General features: G+C 39.6%; 1 protein-coding gene across 1 annotated transcript; it reads right to left on the bottom strand.

Moving 5' to 3' along the window:
* Positions 1-569: 569 nt before the first annotated feature.
* LOC137574897 (general odorant-binding protein 99a-like) lies at positions 570-1,067 on the bottom strand. Its single transcript, XM_068287345.1, has 2 exons — positions 1,014-1,067; positions 570-950 (listed from the first exon to the last, which is right to left on the bottom strand). Exons 1-2 carry the CDS (start codon positions 1,065-1,067, stop codon positions 570-572), a joined length of 435 nt encoding a protein of 144 aa, XP_068143446.1.
* Positions 1,068-11,035: the final 9,968 nt, after the last annotated feature.

Here is an 11,035-nt window from a genome sequence, read left to right on the forward strand (position 1 = left end):
TGTTATTGTTATAAGTATAGGATATAGTTGTAAACTATCAACCTAACTATATTTTACAAGCACTGGCAACTAAGGCCTTCGGCTTACAATTAGACGAAAACTACATCCATACACTAGCCTGGGATTCGAACCCGGGTCCTCGTTGTTCAGTTGCCCAAATAACTGGGTCAGTTAGACAACTCATCTACCGAGGACTGCTACAGAGATGATTATATTGTGACCTTATGGAAAATCTTATTCTAAACGAATTTGATTTTGTTTCGTCGACTTGATAATAGTTGTAGATATCAGCTCCCAGCTCATCGGCCACACGTTTGCGCTGCCATTTGTTGGGGTCGATATCGAACCAGCCCTTCTCGCTGGCCACGCAACGCATCAGACAGGGCAACTCTTCGCGCGTCCATTCGCCCTAACGTTCCAATTTCTTCAGATCACTATTTATGCGTTCGGGAGTGCTGATCTCCCGCAGACATTTCTCCAATATCTTGGCATCGCCAGCCAAATCAGCTGCAATTGTAATTGTAACTGACTACAAAATATCACATTATATATGTAAATATATAGAAAACTCAGGCAAAGGTCTTGCGGACCACATGATGATTAATGGGCAGCCAGCAAGAGAAGACTCGGTTAGCCCAGACGCACACATCCGATTCGGCCTCATTGTGATCGATGCACTTCTCCAGACCATGACGCACAGACTCCAGATCTTTGGAATTTTTGGCAGTGAATTGACTTATGATGGTCTTCTCATTGAAACCTTTGTTTTCGGTGAACAGGCCAAATTTCTCCACAAAACACTTTACATAGCAATTGGTCCGTCTATGGGCGGGAAATTCGTAATTCAAATATTTCTCGTAAATGTCATCGGGCACATAAAATTCCTCACTGCACCCCTCGAATGCTTTTTCGGCATCATCGTGTGTGCGTAATTGAAATTTGGCTGAAGTCTTTGACAAAACAGAGGAATTTGAGTGGTAGTTCGTTAGTTAGTTAGCTAGTTGGTTAGTTACCTGGGCTACGGCTACAGCAGCAATCATAATGAACAGCAGTGTATAAGATTTCATCTCTCTTCCGACTATTCGACTGTCGAGGTATCCAGCCAGCTTTAAGATTCTTCATAATTTTTTTATAAATGTATGTATACACTAAAAAATCGAGCATGCATTGCCTAGCCCGATCAGTCCAAAAAGCCCCCACCAAGTATATAACATGTCAAACCCGTTACTGTGTGGCACTAGGTGGTTGGTTGCTGGCTAGCTGGCTGGCTGCGGCGCTTGGCTCTTGGTGGTACTCTTGCGTCAGTTTGCTCTTAAAAAAAAAAAAAAAAAAAAAAACGGGTAAGTGAAGCAGCGACCAAACTGGTTCCGTAATGCTGTCAACATCATTGTTGGGCCGCGTTTTACCTGCAATGGTTATGTAATCTCCCAAGTCAATGTCGACTGAGGCAGCGGCAGAGACGGCCGCATTATGGTTACGTTTTGCTTAAGCCAATTAAACGATTTGTTTTCATGCCACACTAATTCACTCTGCCACCAACGAAAAGATTTTTTATTTTCATCCCCCCCACCCCCTTAATAAAAAAGGAAAATGCATTTTATTTTCTATATATTTTTTGTTGTTGTCTAGTTTTCCCTCTGGCTTTTAGTGTCGCTGAAAATTCTAACATCTCGATGTTACAACCAGGTAGCTGCACACTTCCGCAATGAAAATACGAATGGAAACTCAAACCAAAGAGCCGAGAGGAGGCAATTTTTTTGTGCACCTGTCACCTGGTTTTTGGGGAGAAAAAGTAAAACATTTTGTTTGTTTACTGTTTTTATACCCTTCCAAAAAGGGTATATTAATTTTGGTCAGAAGTGTGCAACGCATAGAACGAAGCATCTTTGACCATACAAAGTATATATATTCTTGATCAGCACGACGAGACGAGTTCAAATAGGCATGTCCGTCCGTCCGTCTGGATCAACGCAAACTCCTCCTAGACCGTAAGAGCTACAGAGCTGAAATTTTGCACATAGGCTTGTATATACTGCAGGCGTTGTATATCTCGAACTCAGCTGGATCGGACCACTATATCATATAGCTCCCATACAAACCCCAAAGTCACGAACAGTGACTTTTCTCAATAAGTTCGTTATTTTCTGTGCTATTATCATATTAGAGAGTTTATTACGCTTATTAATGACTGTGCCAAATTAGATCAAGATCGGGTGACTATATCATATAGCTCTCATAGGAACGATCGGTCGAAAACAGTGACTTTTGTAAATAACTTTGTTACTTTTACCGCGATTGCTTTCAAATTAAACATTTGCTAGCTTAATATATCTGTTAATGACTGTGCCAAATTTGATCAAGATCGGGTGACTATATCATATAGCTCCCATAGGAACGATCGGGCAAAAACAGTGACTTTTGTAAATAACTTCGTTACTTTTAACGTGATTGTTTTCAAATTAAACATTTCTTAATTTAATATATCTGTTAATGACTGTGTCGAATTTAATAAAGATCGGGTGACTATATCATATAGCTCCCATAGGAACGATCGGTGGAAAACAGTGACTTTGATCAATATCTTCGTTATTTCCTATGATTGTAGGCCATTCTTTCGCAAACATAAGCCTTTTTAGATAAAACGTTCTTCCACATTGATGGCTAACAGGTAAGGAAAGAGTTACCAAAAAAGTTGCAAGGGTATACAAACTTTGACGCGGTCGAAGTTAGCCCCGGCCCTCTGGTTTTATGTCAAGCGGCAACAGCACACCCAAAAAAATTAAATAAATTATTCAATTGAATTTATTTATTACCAACCAATTTGAAAGCTCAACGGCGTTTTTGCATTTGTGTAATTAACGTCAGGGTATATACATACATACATATATATATATATAGGCGGAATGTCAGAGACCACACCAAAACCAGGCCAGACCGGACGAGACAGCCAGGTCACATAACCTCAGACCCTCAGGCAGAAACATTCAGTATCCTGTACATTTTTCTTTCGTTGTTGCTCTTTTTATGTTCCTGGCATGTCAATGACATTGGTATGGGTTCTTGAACCCTACACAGACAGACACCTAGAGAGAGAGAGAGAGAGAGAGAGAGAGAGAGAGAGAGAGAGAGAGAGAGACAAGTTGGGAGACAGAGTGGTTCGGCTGTGTGGATTGCGTGTAAACTGAAACCGAAGGGTCCATATGAAAGGATTAGCCTTGGCACAAAATATCTAGTTATTGTCAGAATCGAAAGCAAAGTGGCAAACAATTAAGAAAATTATATTCGCTTTTTTTCGTTTCTCCTTCTTTTTCGTTTATCGAACCAAATTGAACGTTTGCCAGAATAAATCCAGTGACAAGATTACTAAAGTTAAGTCTCCTGATTTGAAAACTTACTTAAAGATAGTTTCTAACTTTCTTGTAGGTAACTAAACCTAGATTAAGATTTTATTAAACTCTTCTATGAAAATTGAGCGAAAACTAGACAATTTATCTTAAATTTTACAGAATTTCTCAAATTCGAACTTAGCAAGGCTTACTCTACGTATACGTAATAAATTGTTACTGTACTAAAAAATGAAATATTTTCTCTCATGCCAAAATTATTTGGTTCTCCGATTTTATACCCTAAATCAGTTCTAAATTTCCCATTAAATGGATGAATTATTAAATTATCAAAACATTTCAGAAAATATTTGAACAATTTATATATTTTTCAGTTCTAAATGCTTGCTTGTTGGTAACCAATTTGGCCGAAAGTGGCAATGCTGGTTTTGTGTTGAATGAAAATAACTGAAAACTGAAACTATGAAATAAAAATGTTGAATAAATATGTGAATTTGGAAATGTCAACACACAGACACACACACACGCACACACACACACACATAAGGAGAAACACAGAGTGGAAAGTGAAGTGCGGTCGTGTCTCATATTAAACGGTCATCACCTGAAATTAAAAGTCGGTTTTGGTGGCGCCCGGTATTACAGTGTTTGTGCCTACTCACATTTGCCCACTGGTCCGCCATTCCATCACTGCTGGCTGGATTCCGAACTCCAGAGCGTTTTTTGCCGGTCGCTGGGTCATTGTTCCTAGGCCTGCCCGAGGGGAGTGGGAAGCTATTCTTCTTTTCCCGCCCATCCGCAGCTCCAGTGGTATTGGTGAGGTGGACTTTCTCACTTTCACTGTTACCAGTTGTGCTGTGCTTCCTTTGGCACGCGCAGAAAAATACCAGCTGCTACCAGGTTTGCCATACATCGAAAATAATTAAACAGATGCGTTAACAGCACCTGTCTGGAGCACCCATATATTTTTATATTTTTATTATTTTTATTCCTTTTTAACATAAATAAACTTTTAGATAAAATGGTTGTCTGCTCAAAAAATAATTGCATAGTTGCCACTCATAACATATTGTCACTCATCGAAGTCGGTCGTGTTTTTTTTGCGCTCTCGCTTAATTTTTGTTTTTCATTCTTTCGTGAAGCTAATTTATAATATTCAATTTAAATTCATTGCCTTACTAATTCTTAATAAATCGCTATACTCATCGCGAAGTTTGCGTTAAATTTATAAACATTTATATAAATTTATAATCAAAACTTTAACAAACGCAAATATAATTTTGTTGTTGCGCTGCTTAGTTTTTGATTTCGTTCTATCTTTTGCTCCCACCCGCGCTCTCAATTTACAGTTCATAGTTTGCTTTTGTTTGTGTGGTGTTGGTGCTCTCTATTCTTTTGTTTTCTCTTTTGATCGCGCTCGCGGCCGTTAACTTCGCGCTTGTGACAAGTTTTTGTTGTTGTGTGTTTTAATACAGATAAGTACAAATATTCTCTCTTTTTGTTTTCTCTTTCTAATTTGCATATTGCAGTTAGCTTTTTGCCTTGGTTTGTATACGTCTCTCTTTACATACATACATATACAGTTTTCTTTTTTATTTACATATTGATTTATAATTTGTTTTTGTATAAATCAATTATTTAATAATGTCTGTCTGTTGCAAATATAATTGCAATAATCCCAGCAAGACCAGTGAAGACTTTCTTTACTGTTGGCTGTGTGACAATGTAATGCACTTTAAATGTGCTGGTTACACAGTCAAGGTGCGGGACAGTATTGCACAGGGTGGCGGCCTTAAATGGGGCTGTGATTCGTGTCGTGGTTTGGAGCTCGAGATGCGAAGTTTTATGAAACGGACTGGGGAAGCGTTTAAAACCCTGTCAGCTGGCGTTCATAAGCTCCAAGAGGAGCTTTTGGCGATGGAGGTTCAATTCAGAAGTTCTAAACTTTTGATTGAATCTCCGACGCGCAAGAGGGCCAGGTTTCAGGGCGCGTCCCTCAGTCCGTCGGCACTTTCGTCTCTACCAGTTCCGGCTTTCGACATTGACCCTATGTCACCAAATGTACAGCAGCTGATGTCGTTTAGGAGTCCGGCTTTGGCAGGTGTGGAGTCTCATCCCATTTCCCCTGGAGACAGTATCCCACCTACTAACACGATATCAGTTGTAGTTTCCGAACCGTCCGGGCAAACATCCGTTTCCAGGAATATTGCCAATAAAGTAGTTACAAGAGGAGCTAGTAAAGTGCTGGCTGCTTCAGCTGCTGCCGCGTCTGCTGTAGCCGCTACAGCTGTGCCTAGTATTCCTAGTTCCCTTGTTGTAGTTCCACCCAAAAAGCAAATTTTTATTTCGAGGCTTGATCCCAATACTACTTCTGAAGAAGTCATAGCCTACATCCAGGGCAAAGTTCAAGCACCAAACGTTGCGGTGGAAAAGTTCCGTTTCTCATATACTCGGGACATTTCGTCCTTTAAAATAGGTGTCTCCCCAGATCTTTTTGGCCAAATATGTCATAAAGATTTTTGGCCGGAACACCTTGTTGTAAAAGAGTATACAATAAAAAAGAAGAATCGGCCTCCGATTAGTTTGCTACCTGCCTCTGTGAATAACGTTCCTTCCGGCTCGGCTGCACCTGTTGGCGAGTCAAAAAACTAATTTCGTCACTAACTCTGGCCTATCAGAACGTACGGGGACTAAAGTCTAAACTGTCTAGACTCTATGTAGATAGTATAGCCTTTGACTTTCATATTCTTGCCTTTACTGAGACTTGGCTGAATCCTGATATTGCTGATGCTTTAATTTTCTCCTCAAAATATTTAATATATAGACATGATCGGACTATCCGTAATAGTGGTGGCGTATTGATCGCTGTTGACTCGGCGTTCTCGTCTCAAATTGTCCAGTCCTCCAATCAGGAGATTGAATTTGTTTGTGTTAAAATTTCGTTTAATTCTTTTTCTGCCTATATTACTTGTTCGTATATTCCACCTCAGTCCGACTTGGCAGTATACACTCACCATTTGGAAGCTATTAAACTTATATCCTCATATCTCTCTGACAAAGACTTGCTCGTTGTTCTGGGAGATTTTAATTTACCTGAGATTGCCTGGACCCTCTCATTTGATTCTTTATTACTGTTGCCCCCCTTGTCACATTGTTTCATAGATGGTCTGCTTGAGTTGTCCCTAACTCAAATAAATCCTGTCCGGAATAGTCGTAACAGATCACTAGATCTGGTATTTGTGTTGGATTCTTCCAACTGCGATATTTCCAGGACTGATCCCTTAGTTATCCCCGAAGACAACTTTCATCCAACTCTGGATATAACCATTGACCTTCCTTTTGGTGTTATGTCTCGACATAATAACTCGATGCCTCCAACCCGATGTTTTCGAAAGACAAACTTTACTAAACTTAAAAAACTTTTGTTAACTAATGATTGGACATATCTGTATAATTGCACGGATATGGACTCGGCCATTTCTATCTTCTATAAAACTCTTGAGTCGTTCTTTGATGTTTGTGTCCCGCGTGTGACTCTAGGATGGTCTGATAGACCTGTTTGGTTCTCACGTGAGTTATGTAACTTGAAGAACGTAAAATCGAGATGTTATAAAAGATTTAAAAAATCCGGTAAAGCATCGGATTTTTCCCTATATGTAGTTGCTCGATCAAATTTTATGGTGCTGAATTCACAGTGCTATAAGGATTATCTTCAGCGATGTAAACTCAGGTTTTCTCGCGATCCTAAGCAATTTTATAAATTTGTAAATGTTAAACGTAAGACATCGGTGCACCCGTCTTACTTGTCTTTCGAAAACAATGAAGCTGACAATGATCAGGCAATTGCCGACATGTTTGCTGATTTTTTCAAAACAACTTATTGCTCTTCGATTTATCAAGCAAATCCTCCTTATCCTCATCACTTGCAATCGTCTAATTGCATTTTAGACCCTGTGTTTGATGAAAGTTCGGTTCTTAGCGTGCTCAGTTCCGTCAAACCAATATATGCACCTGGCCCTGATGGAATACCAGGCTGCGTATTAAGGTTTTGCGCGGAGGCCCTATGTAAGCCAATAGTTAAGTTGTTTACATTGTCCGTCACATCTTCCGCCTTCCCGCCTATCTGGAAGGAATCATATATTATTCCTCTTCATAAAAAGGGGAAGAAGTCCGAAGCCTCCAATTATAGGGGTATTTCTAAATTGTCTGCCATACCCAAAGCATTTGAGAAAATAATAACATCTCAATTGCAGCATTTCTGTAGTTCAATCATTTCGTCATCCCAACATGGGTTTAAAAAACGTTGATCGACAACTACTAACCTATTAGAATTTACATCTCACTCAATCAAAGGGTTTAAGACTGCCGTGCAAACTGACGTCATTTATACTGACTTCAGCAAGGCCTTTGACTCCGTTAATCATACTCTGCTTCTATATAAATTAAACGCACTTGGCATCCCCAGCCTTTTGCTAGATTGGATTCTTCAATATCTTTCTAAGCGTACACAAAAGGTCCTCTTTAAGTCTTCATTTTCTGAGACCATCCAAGTGACCTCTGGAGTACCTCAGGGTAGTCATTTGGGTCCATTGCTATTCACTCTTTTTATAAATGATCTTCCATTGGTAGTGTCACATTCTCGGGTGCTTATGTACGCGGATGATGTCAAGCTTTACCTCAGTTTTAAAGACATATCATCTTCTAGCCTACTTCAATCGGATCTTAATGATCTTCAGAGTTGGTGTGAAACAAACCTATTAAACCTTAACGGCTCTAAATGTAAAGTTATGTCTTTTTATAGATGCACTCCATACTTAGCAACTTATTATCTTAACGACACTGCCTTAGAGCGGTTAGATATTATCAATGACTTAGGTGTTCTTATGGACCATAAATTAACTTTTAATCCTCATATTTCTGCTACAGTTAGCAAAGCTATGAATGTTCTTGGGTTTGTGAAACGATGGTCAAAAGAGTTTGACGATCCGTACACAACCAAAATTCTGTATACTTCTTTAATCCGTCCTATCTTAGAGTACGGATCTTGCATATGGTCACCTCAATATGAGATGCACCAAAGTAAAATTGAATCTGTTCAAAAGCAATTTCTGCTTTTTGCTCTTCGCGGTCTAAATTGGGATCGCAATGTCAATTTAACATCATACTCCAGCAGGCTTCTTTTAATCAATCTTCCTTCTTTAATTAATCGTAGAGTAATGCTTGGTGCTATCTATCTCCTTAAAACACTGTAGCTCTAACTATTCTTTGCATGAACCTTTTCGAGTCCTATGTTCTGATTACAATCTTTTGTATCCCGTAATTAGATCAGAAGCCTCTCTTTCCCTTGTGAAAACTTCTATTTTAGCACATTTAGCTCGTAATTAGCTGTAGTTAATCATATTTTTAATTGTTTGTCCATTTTATTTGAATTTGTCCACGCGAGCGTGCCGTCCGATATGCGGCTGCGCCCCACGGTCGGTCGGGCGGGATGTGGACAGCTTGCTTGGGCTCGCGCGAAACAGGCTATGTCCTGGTGTCGTATGGGCCACTTGAACGTACTTCGCATTGTACGCGTCAACGTCCAGACAATATTAATGTGGTTGACTCCCATAATTATATTCTTTGTTGCTTGTGTGACAATGCGGTTCACGTTAAGTGTGCAGGTTACACAGGCAGAATCAAGGAGTCTATTGCTAAAGGTGGTGGCTTAAAATATGGATGTGTTTATGATGATTCATGAGGCTGACTAGAGATAGTTTTGACACTTTAACAAACTCCAAGCGGAGTTTACTGCGGTGGAGACTCAGTTCAGAAGCTTGTCGCTTATGAATGAGTCTCCGAAACGTAAAAGAACCAGTCCTTGGGGTTTTTCCTTATGTGTTGATCCGCCAGTATCTCTTATCGTTCCCGACCGGCCTCATGCGACGTCCACTCCTAATGTACAGCAATTGATATCGTTTTAGAGCCCGGTTGTGAATGCGATTAGTAAGGAATTACCGGCATCACCTGGGAATGATCTCTTAGAAACGATGCCCATTGAAGAGTCCGATGTGTCCGGGCAATTACCCATTCCAATTGAAATTGCCGATAGTTCTGTAGCCCGTAAACAAGTTGACTGCTGCAGTGGGTGACTTGTCCAACGTTGCTGCTGCGGCTGACGCTTTGGGTCCGCGGCCTCTCGTTGGCATACCACCAAAGAGACACATATTTGTTTCTAGGCTAGACCCTGTTGTCACATCTGATGATCTAATAGCCTATATTCGGATAAAAGTTAACGTCTCGAATATTGCGGTGGAAAAGTTTAAGTTTTCTTATTCAAATTATATGTCGAGAAGACTTTTCTCCGAACCATATAATAGTTAAGGAATATACTGTAAAAAAGAAAAATCGGCAACCGATTCTGCTGGTGTGTCAAAAAACTAGCTTCGTCCCTTAACCTGGGTTACCAGAACGTTAGAGGACTGAAATCTTAACTTCCTAATCTCTATGTAGATAGTCTTTCTTTTGAACATAACATTCTAGCTTTTACAGAGACGTGGCAATTTTTTTTATAATTTTATAATTCTATTAATTCTAAACGTAATTCAAAATAAAAAAAGCGAGCACTGATCAGCACCGATATGTTTTCGAGTTTTTCCTCAACGGAATATCGAGCAAGTCCGTATCCTTATCATTTAGAAAAGGCTAATTGCATTTTCAATCCAGTGATTGATGAAAGTTATTTTCTTAGCGAACTTAAACTAGTTAAACCTGTTTATTCTCCGGGGCCAGATGGTCTACCTGGATGTGTACTCAGGTTCTTTGCAAACGCATTATGTAAACCCATTTTGAAAATTGTTTTAATTGTCTTGTTATTGATATCGACTCGCCTTAGCTCAGGTAAATCTGTCGGTACCATGTAGATGGAGTAGACATCCTTTGATACCTTTATCCCTTAGTCGTTGTTCTTCTAATTATGCCATGCATGAACTTTTTAGGGTCCTCTGATTACAACCTTCCATTCCCGGTAATCGGCTCAGAGTTTTCTATTAATATACTTAAAACATCTATCCTATCTATCTAGTATTATTTGTTCGTCTGTTTTTTCTATTGTGTATTTGTCCACGTGATTAGTGCCGTGCGATATACGGCTGCACACCTCGGTCGGTCCGGTGGGCAGTTATCTGCTTGGGCTCGCGCGTAACAGGCTTTGTCCTGGTGTCGTAGGGGCCACTTGAATGTACTGCGCATAGTATCGTCAACGTCCGCTACGAGTAGAATAAAGCACTCTTTTCATACAAAACATGAGGACCCAATTTATAAACGTCCATACAAATATCCCCAAACATTTGATATAGAAATCAACAATCAAATAAATGAAATGATTGAACAGGGTATCATTCGAAAATCTAAATCCCCCTACTGTTCACCCATTTGGATCGTTCCAAAAAAAGGAGATGCTTCCAACAAACAAAAATTCAGATTAGTCATTCACTATCGAAATCTAAATGAAGTCACAATAGATGACAAACTGGGAAAATGCCAAAACTTCAACACCATTGATTTAGCTAAGGGATTTCGTCGAATTTAAATGTATCCTAAATCTATTGCAAAAACTGCTTTCTCAACTAAACATGGCCATTACGAATACACACGTATGCCATTTGTTCTTAAAAATACCCCGGAAGACCTTATTTATAAGGATTGCCTTG

The sequence above is a fragment of the Drosophila tropicalis genome, unplaced genomic scaffold (genome assembly GCF_018151085.1).
Source record: "Drosophila tropicalis isolate 14030-0801.00 unplaced genomic scaffold, ASM1815108v1 contig_483, whole genome shotgun sequence".
Taxonomy (NCBI): Eukaryota; Metazoa; Arthropoda; class Insecta; order Diptera; family Drosophilidae; genus Drosophila; species Drosophila tropicalis.

Excerpts from the sequence above, each read along its gene's own strand:
- LOC137574897 (XM_068287345.1), bottom strand. The coding sequence starts at position 1,067 with ATGAAATCTTATACACTGCTGTTCATTATGATTGCTGCTGTAGCCGTA. Across the intron at positions 951-1,013 it reads CTGCTGTAGCCGTAGCCCAG|ACTTCAGCCAAATTTCAATT; the intron begins GTAACTAACCAA and ends GTTTTGTCAAAG.